The 15,468-nt window shown below is 31.9% G+C and overlaps 2 protein-coding genes across 20 annotated transcripts in view; both read left to right on the top strand.

The window, feature by feature from the left end:
- Positions 1-15,468, top strand: part of LOC143252947 (uncharacterized) — a 229,411-nt gene that overhangs the window by 62,177 nt on the left and 151,766 nt on the right. For 11 of the 19 annotated variants that reach the window (XM_076505867.1, XM_076505858.1, XM_076505863.1 and 8 more), the window contains 4 exons: positions 1,776-1,793; positions 3,221-3,445; positions 7,066-7,226; positions 11,786-11,997. In XM_076505867.1, the coding sequence (XP_076361982.1) occupies positions 1,776-1,793; positions 3,221-3,445; positions 7,066-7,226; positions 11,786-11,997 (616 nt within the window). The remainder of the gene's footprint in view (positions 1-1,775; positions 1,794-3,220; positions 3,446-7,065; positions 7,227-11,785; positions 11,998-15,468) is intronic. The other 8 variants (XM_076505869.1, XM_076505868.1, XM_076505861.1 and 5 more) reach the window with 1 other exon arrangement.
- On the top strand, positions 7,698-11,120 carry LOC143252949 (uncharacterized). The gene is made up of 2 exons (XM_076505875.1): positions 7,698-8,641; positions 8,852-11,120. Exon 2 carries the CDS (start codon positions 8,978-8,980, stop codon positions 9,383-9,385), a length of 408 nt encoding a protein of 135 aa, XP_076361990.1. The 5' UTR covers positions 7,698-8,641; positions 8,852-8,977; the 3' UTR covers positions 9,386-11,120.

The raw sequence follows: 15,468 nt of genomic DNA, 5'->3' as shown, positions 1-15,468 counted from the left end.
ATGTTGCCTTTTCTGGACATCACTCAGTGAAGACAGTTTCAACATACACAACTTTCAGATATTGATGAAAGATTGTCTGAATCATTCAAATCAATACCCAAGTCCAAAGGATGATCCATACATATTTTCTGTATACAGGAAATATTTGCACTTTTGTACTTTCAGGTGGAACACTATGAGGTGCGAGAGTCACTAATGGAAGAAACTGTGAATGTTTAATTTCTCAACAAGTTTGCAGGATAGAATTTAATGATATTTTGACACTTCAGTATTTGTTTGTTACTCTTCAAACAGCATGCTCTTAAGTTGAATTCCACTTTCAGATATTAGGTGGTGAGAGATGCCTTGACATGGGATGATCTCTTTCTCTAGCAAGAATGTGAACAGCTGGTTATCATCGTCAGTTGAAATAATGCAATTCATTTTGTGAAATATTCTGTATATATATATGTATACAACAAAACCCTTTGGAAGTTCATGGTAGTGAAGTTGCAAAATACATTTCAAAGTATTCTGTGAGATAAGTAAGAACAATAGGAACCAGTAAATCTTCTGATTTCCAGGTCTTTAAAAAGAACATTGAGATCTCTGAAAGGCTACATATATTTTAACACGTCATTGTATATCTCACCAAAAGAAAAAAAAAGTGTTTTAGAGGTTTTGATATTTTTAGGCATTTTGTCAGAGAAAGTTCATAATAATTATGGAAGACAGAATCACTTAAAGAGTGCAGAATACATAAGTATGATATTTTATTGTGATGACATTGTTCAGAAGGATATATTGCACACAGCATACTTTCCTGCTGTGTGCAATATATAAAAAGATTGAAATACCGCTAACCATCAAACAAAGGCTACCATTCAAAATAGCGAAAATTCTAACATAAGCTATGTATGATTCAAGATATATTTGATATGTGAGGTAGATAATTTGTTGTTACATCACTAACTGATTACTACTAGTATTGGTAAATCATCAGTTGCTTTATCTAACATATCCACAAGATTATGGGATGCATTTTTAGGCACAACATTCAAGTCATCCAACTGGAATGAATGATTGGAACTTGTGTAACTATTAATATCAAATAAATAATTAAACAAAGGGGCACTTTGTAGAGTATCTACCTCCATCACACAGTGTGGATTTTGTTTGGCTCTCAAAAAACGAAAGTGTGTCCATATGTCTGTTGAGAATCAAGAGAGAAACAGTTTTCATAGAACACTAATCTGTGTAATATGTCAATTGGGTAGCCACAGTGTGCTACTAGATTATTTATATTTTTAGTGGAAGAAGCAAATTCATTTCTTCAGGCATATTTGTGTAAGTTAAAAATCTAAGAATGGTTTGTTTATTGTACTTTTATTTATAGGTTTGATTATTGTACAGTATGTGACCTGAGTGTGTATTTTCTCAAGTAAAAAAAAAGTTGTTTGTTAAGTGTTTTCAACCATAAATTTTAGAATTTAACGTTTTTTTTTTCCTCTTGCAATATTTGTGTGCAAGTGAGTTTATTTTCAATGTTTCTAACGTAGATAATTTATTAATTACTCACTTATTAATATATTTTTATTGATATGTTAATAATATTTGAATATGCATGTTTTTAATTCTTGATGATTTTGATAACTTTTTTTTTCTGCTTTTTTGAGTTGGCTACAGACTGCATTAATGTATTAACTTATAGTATAAGCAGTAACTTCTTTTAAGCTAACTGTTGTTTTTTTTTTTTTCTACCCTACTACCTTTTCATGCTTCCTTGGGATTTTTAGCAAGCTTAAATGGAAGACGTAAGTTACTTCTCATATGATTTTTCAAGAATATATTTTATAAGCTATTGGGTATTATAATTTATCTCAGATGAGTCTTCAATTTATTATGTTACATACATTACATATTAGGATTTCAAATAGCTGGAAATGTTAATCAAAATGTATCAAATTTATGATATTTATCAACAAGATTGATGCACACAACTTTCTTAACAAAAATATATATTTTTATATATAAACAACAATACAGTTTATAATAACAGTTATTACAACTACTTACTACAAATAATGATTTATATACAGAAGTTGTACAAACTTCCAAACAACACTGAGTCTTCTGTCTGGTCTGGAACTGAATCTTTTATTGATGGTTCTTAGAGAGCGGATTAATTCTATGTTGATACAGTTGCACTTTGTTCACAGAAAGCTAGCTAGCTACTTTACTGAGTGTTTGAAACTTGTAAATGTTATGGGTGAAATATGTGTAATTTTTGTTTCGTAATCATTTATCACAATTATAACTTCTGAGGTTTATATTGATATACTGACTGTAGCAAAACAGTATTATTAAATTGTCTACCTTGCATGCTGTGATGGTCACCTTTTATATTCATTAAACTAAAAAATTCAGCTGGCCCAACAATAATGGTATTTATGTAGATGTATAAATTACTGATTTTCTACAAATTCACAGAGCAGGCAGGACTTTTGCAATGAATATATGAATTTCCAAATATATATTAAACTGAAACAAACATTAATATTAAAATAAGTATACATCAGTAAATCTGTTACAAAGTAAAAATATAATAAAAGCATGTTTAAGTGTAAGGCAAGATATCAATATGTTGTAAACCTGTTTTTATTAAGATATCATTTTGTTTGTATTTCAGTACAGGTGGGACATTTTTTCACTTTTAGTTATGTTCTATTAATAAAAGCATACTTTTTGTGTTCCAGTTTTATTAATTGCATGAACACTGAAGTGTTAACATGTATGAGGTTTAATGTCAGCATATTATCTGAATGAATAATTTAAAAAAAATTGTTATTGTGAATTGATGTCTAGTTTTGGGTTGTTTGACATGACTTATCTTTCATAGTGATGCATAGTGACCTCCTTATTAAATTTTCACAACTTCCATTTCAAGATTTTTCATTTAATTAGAAATGCTCACAACCTTAACTTTGCATCTTAGATAGCTATGTGTTTGAAGTAAATTCTTCAAGAAAATACACTTTTCATTTAGTTAACTTTGTATTTAAGCTCTTTTTTCTAAAAATAAACCATTTAATTTTAGAATTTAATTTTGTGGGTGTAATACTGGCATTTTTGTAAAGTGTTATTGTATTCTAGAGAGATTAATTTTTCAAGTATAGTTTTTCTAAATACTTTCATTGTTAATTGAAAATTAAAATAACTGGCATCATAAATATTTTTGTAGGTTTCTTGTCAGCTTTATGGTGGATGCTCGTGGAGGTGCCATGCGAGGATGTCGACATTCAGGTGTAAGAGTAATAATTCCTCCTCGTAAAGCACCCATGCCCATGAGGATCACGTGCCGTTACTTAAGAAAAGAGAAGCTTACTCATCCTCCTCCACTGATGGAAGGGGAAGCTTGTGCCTCACGAATATTAGAGATTGGACCTGTTGGGGCCAAATTCTTAGGGTAAATTCAGTTTTAGGAATTTACTTCTGCATGTGTATGATTAAAATACTATTTTATTGTTATACCCCTACTGTGAAATATTGCAGAGTGAGTTATATCAGTATGCTCATTTCTGTCTGTTTGTCTTATGTCTCAGTCTTGTGGACAGCATATTTTGAGATTGGATATGTGGATATTGACCAGACTTAAATGACATACTATATACAAGAATCTAGATCTGATTAACTTTTGGAGGTCATTAGTTGAATTCAAAATGTCAGTGGCACCAAGAAAATTAACCTCAACCTTGTGAACAACCACTACATCATTAATTTGGGGGCTTAAAATAAACAATGTAACATTGTCAGGAGCATAGGTGTTTTGTAAACACAATTTGCATTTATTATAGTAGTTTTTACAAATTTTCACTATTAGTCACTCATAGATGATGGTAGTGTAAATGAGAATCTATATCTGTACATTGGAATTCCCAAAGAGTAAAAAACGTGTATTATGGGACTGTATAATATTCCAAAACACCTAATCATACCAAAAGTTCACTGTAAGTAATTTGATGAAGAAATAGAATACCACAGGACTTACTAATGTGGAATATGTGCCTTTCTGATCAATCATGATCACTCTTCATCCATGTGAACTTTATAAACATGTCATGAAACCACACATTTGACATTACCTTCATTGGGACTGAAATGAGAGCTTAGGATTGCCATGTTAACTCTCTGCAGGGAGCTCACTTCCACAGGTTTTCATTAACAGACTATACCCAAATATTTGTGAGTGTTAGGTTTCTGTTTTTATCGTGCCTTGAGCATCAAAAATGTGGTGAAAAACAATGAAATAAACCATCTTGTGACCCCTTGGTGTGGATTCCTGTATGTGGTAAGGAAACCTCCCAGGGAAGGTTCTGTTCTTTCAGTGTACCTCCTCTGGGATCTAAACATCCACCCATGTGTATTCCATGCGTGATGACCCGTGAAGGGGAGGAGAGGATCTTGGTGGTTGAGGGGTCCAACCCTAACACACCACTTTGGCCTTGAATTCCTGTATGTGGGCAGCCTTGGGGTGGTTGCCCTTGGGTCAACCAAGTACCCAATATGTTGAATGTTTTACGCACTTGTTGTGGACATTGTATCTGATGCTGGCATTGGGATATAGTGTTCGTGAAACCCTGGCATTGCTGCTGTATCCTTGTTTGGCATTGTAGTGCATCTCCTCATGGGACTCCATGGTGGGTGGGGTCAATGGGTGCCAAAATATTCTTTTTTTATTATGGATCCTCCAATTAAAAACTTAAATAAAATAGTGAAAAAACAGTCTGTAGGTAAATGATTATGTCTTGAAGATTCTGAGCAGCAATTTTCAACATCTGTAATATCTGTACCTCATTCTTTATATTACATTTTCTTTCAGACAGACCTTTAGGGCAGATGTCTCCCTTTTTCATTCAGAAGGGACTAGAGGGACTTGCTGGCTCTCCAAAGTCAGTAAAGAAGCTTAGTTCTGGTGATATATTGGTGGAAACATCCACATCTTAACACAGTGAAGTCCTCTTGCATTCAAAGCTGATTGGGGATATACCTATTGAGGTTATGCCTCATGCACTTTTAATTCATCACAAGGAGTTATTGTTGAGAGGGATCTGAAGAACATTCCCAAGTCGGAGAATTTTGCTAGTTTCTCCACCCAAGGAGTTTCTGCAGCGAGGCGTATTTCCACTTGCAAAGATGGAATTATGATGCCGACCAATCTACTCATTCTGGCATTTATATCACCCTGTCTACATGTCACCATCAAGGCAGGTTATGTTAATTGCAAGGTACAGCCATACATTTCACATTCTCTCAGATATTTCCAATGTCAGCAGTTCGGTCATTCAAAAACATCATGTCGTGGTTCCTTGATGTGTGCTTGTTGTGGTGGCAAGGACAATGATACCTGTGAGTGTGAAATGGACCCTCATTGCTTCAATTGCAATGACTCTCTCCTATTTTACTTTCGTTCCTGCCTAAATGGTTGGAAGAAAAGGAGGAGCAACATTTGAAAGTGATTCAAAACATTACTTACCCTGAGGCTCGAAAGTTGATATCCACCACTTCATCTTGGATGTAAGCCTGGGAAGGAGCCTAAGATTCATTCAAACTACCATCCAGTTGCTTTGGCAAGCTGTTTCTGTAAGACCTTAGAGAGTATGGTTAATGCTTGTCTTGTTTGGTTCCTCGAATCAAAAAATCTCCTTTCGCCCACCCAGTGTGGGCTCTGACAAAGAGCTCCACCATGGATCATCTGATTTGACTTGAAATGTCAATCAGAGATGCCTTTCTCAAATGACAACATCTAGTATCAATATTCTTTGACATTAAGAAGGCTTATCATGTTTTGTTTTACCTTAATTTCCTTTTATAAATTTTAATAATTTTACTTTAATTTTAACTTTTTTACTGAATGTTTGGTGCAGATAGTCTAGTTGCTTTATGCCATAAGATACCAAACCAACCAACCATCTTGTGGAGTGTTGATTCCCACTATTTGTTATTCAAGTTGGATAAATAGTTTTGGTTTTCTTGGTATTAACTTGACTTAACCTTGGTTATGGCTATGTCATCTCAGTAATGAAGAGTCATGGGGCTAGTGCTATGGTATGTGATTGTTTTAACAGGTTTGAACTTTATATATTAATAACGATTAACAGAACCATGATAATGTCTATATTACATTACAAAGCTTTTTCAGCAGTTGTTTAAATGAGATAAAATTCATAAGCAGCCTCTTCATAATAGGCTATTATGAAGCCTAATATGCCATTAGTATGCCCAGAATCTACTTTCAGAAATATTCAAGGCCTACTTCATTCTTAGAACTCAGACATTTATTTTTTTATTTTTTTTTGCAGGAAAAATAAATGTCAGATATATACACTTATATAGTCCTGATTTCTCCAAGCCCGTTCCCTTGGCTGTGGTTTCACTAGATAATTTACTATTTCTCTAGATAGTAAAGACTTTTATTATCTTTATTATTTAGATAATAAAGCCCTTATCTAAATCTAGTTGAACCAGCAGTCTGAAATGTTTTGGATTGCTATGTGAAGTACTGGAAAATAGACTTGGAAATCTATTTTAGAATAAGAGATGCCAAAATGAGAGTCTTTTCACTAAATGTGTACTAAAAGTTAATGGTAAGTGTTCATTGTCAATGACACGTGTGGAGAGTTTCTTTTTTAAAATGGAATCTCAGTGGGAAACAGAATATTGCTCAAAGTGTGGTGCCCCAGTACTTTTGAAAATATAGTATATATGCATGAACAACATAGAATTTGAATAGCTTCTACAAAGCTTTAGGCAATGAAATGATAACAAATATAGATGTTTAGTTCACTTTGTATTAATAAACTTTCAAAATATATGTTTAGCTTTGTGCTGTTATGTGAATGTTTGCTTTGCCTGATAAAGTATTTTTCATGCTATCTCCATAAAATGTGTAAAAGCAAAGAATTAAATCTCATATTCCAGACATTAACTATTGAATATATAGTTTCTAATTGTTATGTTATAAAATGTAAACTCTGATAGCCTTTTTTACTGTATACGTGTAAAATACAAATTCTTTAATATTTTAAGGCCTGTGATTATTGAGGTTCCTCATTTTGCATCTCTTCGAGGAAAAGAGCGAGAAATAACAATTTTACGCAGTGATAATGGGGAAGCCTGGCGAGAACACACACTTGAAGCAACAGAAGAAGCAGTGCAAGATGTTTTAAATGAAAGTTTTGAAGGTGAAGGTGAATATCAAGATCTTCTTTGTTAGGTATTTTGTGGAAACTTAGCAATCACTTGAGTACTTCAGAATAAGATCAGACTAACACTTTAACTCTTGCAATGGGCTTAGTAGAAAATAATGAGTGAGTCCATATACACAGTTGCACTCATTAAGTATTTATACTATATTTGTGTACAGCATGTGTTTTTTCACAAATTTGGCAGACATCAGGGAAACATTAAAAGTCTTTTGTTTACAAACAAATTCCAAATTTTAATGAAATATTTTTACTAAAGGTTTTTTGTGTGAGTATATCAAGTCTGTTTTTTGCTAGTCCAAGTGTAAAGTGTTTTTCTTGTTAAGAATAAAACTACCTTTTTTCATCACAAAAAAGTTTCAAGTTTCATTTCAGTAATCCTTGAAACTGCTTAAATATATTTCAAACTTTTTTTTTCAATAAAATTTTATATTTTATCTGTTTTTTTTCTCTAGCCTCACTCTCTTTATACAGTTGGACAATTTGTATAACCTGGTAACTGCAAAAAAAAAATCTTTTTAAGTTTTTTTCTTTTTAAAATGACTTAAAATTGTAACATGAAGCTTTAAACTTGTAACAGTATATATCTGTTTATAGTTAAGTTTTATTTTGTTATTCCCCTTTGAACTGTGTCTAATATTATTCAGAACATTATTAGTTGTAAATGACTTGTAGCAAATTCAGCTCACGTTATGCTGTCAAATTACTTTACCCATGAAGTAACCTGAGCTGCTTATATATGTGTTTCATGAAAAATATTTATTATAATTATTTGTTTCACCTAAACTGACCTGAAGAGTTTTCTTTTCTAATATTTTAATTACTTTTGTGATAACACTATGTAACAAAATTTTCACTTTTTCTTGTTCCTGGGCAGAAGTGTTATTTCCCAATTGCTTATGCCTAAAACAAATGGAAAAGACCTGTTTTTCTCTTCAAACTTTGCTTTTGTGATTTGGGTAATGAAAATTTCAAATTTACCCATTTTCCAGAACATTTCAGGTAGATTCAGTGCTGAGTAGCTGATACAGAATTTTCAAGAACTTTCTAGAATGTTGTAGAATTTGCAAGAATTTTCTAGAATAATCCATAGTAATATATATATATATATATATATATACTCACCACTCACCACTTCAGTTTAGTTCTAGTTGCCTAAGTGAACACGTAGACCTATCTGATTTTATCAGAGATGGCATCAAGAAGCAGCAAGCATTCTCCAGATGCAGACTGCTGTGTGTGTAATCAATTTATCAAGACAAGAGCAAAAACGTACTCTGTGATGACATCTGCTGAAATGTGTGAAGCCTACAAGGCATATTTCGGCATGTCTGTCAGGGATCAAGATAAACTCTAAACACCTCATTTTACCTGTGAGCACTGCAAAAAAAATCTAGAAGGTAAGATGGACAATTTTTGTTTGCTTGAATACTAAGATTTTATATTATACAAATTTTAGACCTTTTAAAATTTAAATATCTTTTTTTTTTTAATTTCCAGTAGTATAGAAAAAATATCACATATAAAATATTTTGCATGAACCTCTTACACATTAGTTGTGGATGAAATAAATTTATTCTTCATAATAATTTTATTTTACTCTTTTGCAGGATGGTACAGAGAGGAAAAGAGAGCTGTGAAGTTTGCTATTCCAAGAATTTGGCATGAACCCACTGACTACTCAAGCAATTGTTACTTCTGCATGATGGACCCTTCCAAACATCGGGCTAGCAAGAATGCATCTTCTATCATGCATCTGGACCTTCCATCATCCAGTGCCATACTGCCCTGAGCTTTCTGTACCCACTCCGCCAGAGAGAAAGCAGCCATCCTCAGAAGAGAGTATCAAACCAGAAGAGGAGGTAGACTTTGGAGATCCAGATTACAATTTCAGAGGTGTAGTTGGTGAGAGAAACCCATACTTTCCCAACCAAAGAGACCTCAATGACTTGATCAGAGATCTTGGTCTAACAAGGTTGAATGCTGAGCTTTTGACATCTAGGCTCAAGGAGCGAGATTTGTTGGATGAAAGTGTGCAAGTTGCAAATCAGATGAAGCATCACCAACATTTTTCAAGCTTCTTCACATGTCAAGATGGGCTCTGCTTCAGCCACAATGTATCTTATTTGTGTGAGGCAACTTGAATTGCCTGTAACTTGAACGAGTGGCACCTCTTCATTGATAACTCATCCAGAAGCCTCAAAGCTGTGCTGCTTCATGATGGGAATAAGTATCCGTCTCTTTCCTTGACTCATTTGGTGCACTTCAAAGAGGAATACAACAATGTCAAGACCATGCTAGAAGCCTTGAAGTATGATGAGTATGACTGGAAGGTTATCAGAGACTTCAAAATGGTGACATTCCTGATGGGTTTCCAAGGAGGCTTTACCAAGTTTCCCTGTATCTCTGCGTTTGGGACAGCAGGGACGCTGCAGTGCACTACAACAGGAAGTATTGGCCACAAGGGGCCGAGTTCTCTGCGGAGAGGCACAGTGTCAAATGTGAGCCACTAGTGGACCTCCAGAAGGTGTTGTTCCCACCATTGCACATAAAATTGAGTTTTATGAAACAATTTGTCACAGTTCTTGGTTAAGGAGTCTGCAGCTTTCAAATACTTTCGAGACTTCTTCCCTTAGCTCTCTGAGGTCAAGGTCAAAGGTGGTGTCTTTGTTGGACCACAAAGATCCTGGAGTGCACAGAATTTTCCAAGAAGCTCAGTAGGAAGGAAAAAAAGCTTGGAGCAGCTTTGTTGCAGTGGTCCGAGGCTTCTTGGGCAATCACAAGGCCAAATTTATGTGGAACTGCAACAAAATAGGCTGCAGGATGCCCATGAAAGTCCATATCCTTGACACTCATCTTGATAAATTCAAAGAGAACATGGGACCATACTTAGAGGAGCAAGGCGAGCACTTGCACCAAGATATACTGGACTTTGAATGCTGCTACCAAGGAACATATAACAAAAACGTGATGCGAGACTATATTTGGGGACTGATACAGGAAAGTGATTTACATTACAGTCACAAATCTTGAAAAACTACTCACTTCTAAACATTTTTGTATAACTTTAGTATAAATACTTGTAAATCTTGATTCATATGCTGTTTATTCAGACCTTATGTAAATGAAAATGTGCAAATTTTTCTGTTTTTACATAGAAAATATGTTAATTTCTAAATTTTGTTATCTAGGTCACAAAAGCAAAGTTTGAAGGGAATAATGACCATTTTCTGTACTTTTACAACATAAGCAAAATAACATACAAAATAACACATACTATCCAGTAACAAAATGTGTGTTACATAGTGTAATAAATAAAAAATACACATTGAAAACAAGAAATAAAGTACTTACCTAGCATTTTACAGTTCTTCACTTTCAACTGCTGATGACACTTAACACTTAAGTTTTTTATACTAATTGTGATACTCCACTAAATAGTTTTTATTGAATTAGATAATACACCAAAGAACATGGAATAATTACACATGAAAAGCAGATCGTGTTTCATAACTATCACAGTTTTTTTTCTGGTTTTCTAATTATGTGACAAGAGCCATTTAAAAATTCATCTAAGCTGATTGATGTGTTTGTCATGGGAATGAAGCTTGTACTGAAAGAGAAATTGACAATTGTCTGTAAGAAAGCAACATAATATTACATATAGTTTGATAGATGAAAACCTTGGATTTTAGTTCGTTATAAATCATATAATGTTAACATTAAGAGAGAATTGGCAATTTTAAAATGAAAGGATATGATAGATGGGTGTGGCAAGAGGGTCTGATTCCATATTTGATGGCTTTGTAACAAAACAAGATTGAAGGTTGCAAAAATTATACTTTTCCCTGATTAATAATAACATTATAATGAGTAATTTACATTAAATTTTTTACTTGTTTGAGAGGTGGTAAATAAATTAGAGAAGAGGAAATGCTTAGAGAAGTAATGCCACATTTTTTACACTGAAGAAGATATTGCATTATAAAGTTAAGAACTCAAGACTTGTATATTATTAAAATATTGATTGTTATTTATGATTCTATGCTATACTAACTGATATAACATAAACTAAGAGTCATTTAATCAAATTTTGAATCTGACTCACTGAAAATCTTAAGGTATACACACTGAAAGATCCCAGGAGAGCAAGGGTTAAACCTATTGTTGTTGGAATTTTTATGAGTAAGTTTGGACACTGTTCAGTCATGAAAAAGGCGTGAGCTGGATTTTCTGAGAAAGTATTGGTTTGAAAAAATAAAGTGCTTTTTTATAGATTTTGTTACTTAAAACAGTTTCATGTAGACTTACATAGACACATACATAAGTTAATTTAAACCATTATCTGAAATACCAAATTCACTTGTATAGTTTTTTGTAACTCAAACATTGAGTAAAATCATTATAATTCTACCATAAGAAACATCATTTTTTATTTTTAATCTTGTGGTATTATATTAATGTCAGGTTTTTTAGAATAGTTTAGTGTAATTTCAGATGTCTGCAAGTAAAGAATCACATATAAAAACTTGTTTGTTTTGTAGAACTTAACGCCCTTCAGGATCTTAACACAAGCCGCATTACTCAAATTTTGACCACAGACTTCCCACAGTATTTTGCTATTATTACACGTGTAAGACAGGAAGTTCATGCTATAGGACCAGAAGGAGGAATGGTCAGTTCTACAGTAGTTCCTCAGGTCCAGGCAATCTTCCCAGAAGGAGCACTGACGAAAAAGATTAAAGTTGGACTTCAGGTAACATTCCATGGTAGTGATACTAGAGAATAACCTTTATTTTTGTAACAAAAAAATAATTCCCAAATACATTCTGTTAATCTATGATATTAAAATTGTCAGATCCTATGTAAGTACACTCTTGTTTTTCAAAAAATATAAAATCCTTTTATTTCTTATCATTCTCCTAAACTGAGTTTGGATTTTTGGCAACATTATTCTGTATAACATTTTATAATGAGAATTGTTTTCAAGCATGTATGAAATAATTTAAAATACAGAGCCAAAACAGTTTCACTGGATTATTTATATTTAGCTCTTTTTTTTTTTTTTACAGGAATAAAAACCAACTTATTGTGATTCTAATTTTATGAAATGACAGAATTTTATGAATTCTATGTTCATGAGGTTAGTCCACTAGACCAAGCCCATACCGGAGTATTAATATTTACTATAACTGGAAATTTAATTTTTGTATTTTCAAAAAACTTGATTAACTTTTAGTAAGTGATACAAGTATACTGTGTGCAAGAATCTGAATTTTTAAAATAGTATTTCTGTTAAATATCTGTTTCTCTGTTGATTCATACTCTGACCAGTGTGAATGCAAGTTATTTTTCATGTTAAGAGTAAAAATACATTTTTCATCTTAATTTTCATAGTTCATTTACATAACATCTGGAACCTCCTCAATGGACATCAAAAGTTTGTTCTTTAATAAAACTTTATACTTTCTTTCTTATTTTCTTTACCTTCACACTAACAAAAGTTAAAATATATATGAAATTAAATCAACAGTACCACTGTTTCTAGGGTGACTGCAGATTGTAACACACAATTTTAATTATTTATGCTAACAGCTTCATTCCTCTAATTATTAAACTAGTATAACAAAGCAACAAATCTCCCAGTGAGAGCTTTATATAAGTTACAGTAAAAAGAGTATTGTCTTAGATCATAGAGGAACAGCTGACTTGTATTCTTCATTGAAAATATTTTTCATTTAAGTTTTTGTCAAGCCTAATAAGATTATAATTTCTGTATCTGAGCTACTTTTAAATAATAAATAAAAAATTATTTGTAAAAAGCAAGAATTCTAGTATTTAATTCTAAACCTTGTCTTTTTAGAGTTTTTGTCACTCTAACAGCAAAGTTCCCAAGGTCCACTGAGCTTTGTCTTGTATTGCTGGTATTGTCTCACAAATGATTTTTCTTAAACTAATGGTGTGTAGATTATAAAACAAAATATTGTCATGCACGAAACATATGATGTTGTAAAACTACCATAATTTTACTAACTGTCTAATTAAGCATTAAAAATGGGCTAAAATTTGTTACCTTATCAAGCTGAATTTAGACAGTGGTAAACAAAGAAACTGGGGCCATTTTTCAGAAACCTATTGGCTGAACAATTTAGCCTTATAGAAAAAATCAGAAAGTATAATCTTCTGTTTCTTTTGATATAAGTAAGTAACAATTTACTGTCAGAGAGAATTCTTGACATTTTTTGATAGGTTGGGTATGGTAGAAGAGGATTGACATGTATTCTTCCTCATATGTTAGTTTTTTCAGTAAAGCAAGAGTCTTGGAAGATAGAAATTTACATTCTGGCTTGAGAATACTGTAGTATAAATATATAATTTATAAAAATCTTAGACAGAAAGAAAATCTGAAATTATAAATTCAAAGCAAAGAAGTGTCTTATGATATGGAGAAATGAAGACTGAGAATTTATTCAAATAGCATTTTTTGAAATTGATAACAAAACTGTTTAATTAAATTTTGAACATACCTTTAGAGAAAGTACACTTTGAACCTTACCCATGTACATAAGGCTAAAAAGAAAGTCTTGTTCTGAACATAATTTCAACAACAGATTTATTGCAAAACTGTTTGTGTTTGCATATTCAAGAACATCAGATAACTATGGCAAATGAAAAATTATATATATATGTATATGTGTTCTTTTTTTTCTTACAGTAATATTTCATTAAATTTTCCTGGTTGAGAATGTACTGACAGATGTTCATGTATATTGAACAACTGAGTATTTGTTTTTTGCTCAAGATTTTGATATTGTACCTGATTTTAAGAATGTCCTATACATGTATATGAGGTATTAATATTAACTTCTCATTAGTGCAAACTACCTACTTAGATCAAAACTGAAAATCAACCTGTTAATAAGTATAGCTAATTTAATATACTTTTATGTTTTTACTTAGAAAGATTTGAATACATTGTTTTATAATTTGGGTACCTAAGTCTTAAAGTTTGATCATAGTTAAAATATATTTTGTAACTTTTAACAAACTCTTTACTTAAGAAATGATAATAGTAATGATACTCTCATAAATTTAAATGGGTAATGAAAGTTAAGAATTATTTTATTCCATTAGGATATGTTGAAGGCTTTTTGTGTAATATATCTATATGTTTGTTTGTGTGTGTTTATTTTTTTATTTCCAAGTAAGTCTGCATAGCTTCTTAACCTTCCTGTTGCAAGGAAGTCCAAGTGCACATCTCATAGCTTTTGAGAGAGTTACATTCAAAACATGATCAAACTATGTTATTGTATATTACTAAAAAGGGTATCAAAATCTAAGTAATAAGTCAAAATTCCAATACTATACAATACCTCTTCCCACATATATATAGCTGTTCTCCTTCCATGCTGCTATCTGTAAATAAATAAATAAACAAACAAAATTGCACTCCCACTCAGTAGTTATTCTCAAGTTAAAATTCCAGTCAAGTGTGGATTTTTTTTAATAACTTTGTATTAATAATTAACTCATTATGTTTAGGGCTATGTCTTACAATATTAGGGAAAAACAGAATAACATGATACTTTAAATTAGTAATTTGAATTATTTGTTAATATTCAGTTACAAAAACTGGGTGTTACAGTGGTCATAGCACACAATTTCATCTATCATCTGAAAGCCTTATGTTCAAGTTTCAATCAAGCTTGGATTTTATATTTACTTTTTAATCATATTTATATCTTTTATTTATTATCATATTTACAGCAAAATTTTGAATATTTGGAAAAGTATAAATACCATTATAATCATGATGAAATCAGAGATTATATCATAGTACCTATAATCCTGTTTTCTGTGCCAAACAACTTAAATATTATTTTAATCTAATAGGAGGTGTGACAATACATTATTATTGATGTTTCTCAATGTAGTAGACTTTCAAAATTGTTTTTCAAAACTCTTATAAGCATTTTTCATGAAAGTTATACCTTTTGTCCTTCGTCCTCAAATTCTTTCTGTTTGTCGTGACATTTAATAAATTGCAGGGTCAGACATTTGACCATGTAGAAACATTTCATTGAAAATCAGTTTTTCTTTGCATGCTTCAACCTCTATAAAGCTTTATCAAAAAGCAGGTTTGAACATGGCATAAAAATATACACTTGTCAAAAGTATAATAACAAAAACCACTTGTAGGAGATGATCAAATACACACAAGAAATGT

Source organism: Tachypleus tridentatus, chromosome 6 (genome assembly GCF_004210375.1).
Source record: "Tachypleus tridentatus isolate NWPU-2018 chromosome 6, ASM421037v1, whole genome shotgun sequence".
Lineage (NCBI taxonomy): Eukaryota > Metazoa > Arthropoda > Merostomata > Xiphosura > Limulidae > Tachypleus > Tachypleus tridentatus.
This window is presented reverse-complemented; position numbering and strand designations above follow the sequence as displayed.

Bases quoted from the DNA above. Each gene is read 5' to 3' on its own strand.
- LOC143252949 (XM_076505875.1), top strand. From the start codon at position 8,978: ATGCATCTTCTATCATGCATCTGGACCTTCCATCATCCAGTGCCATAC.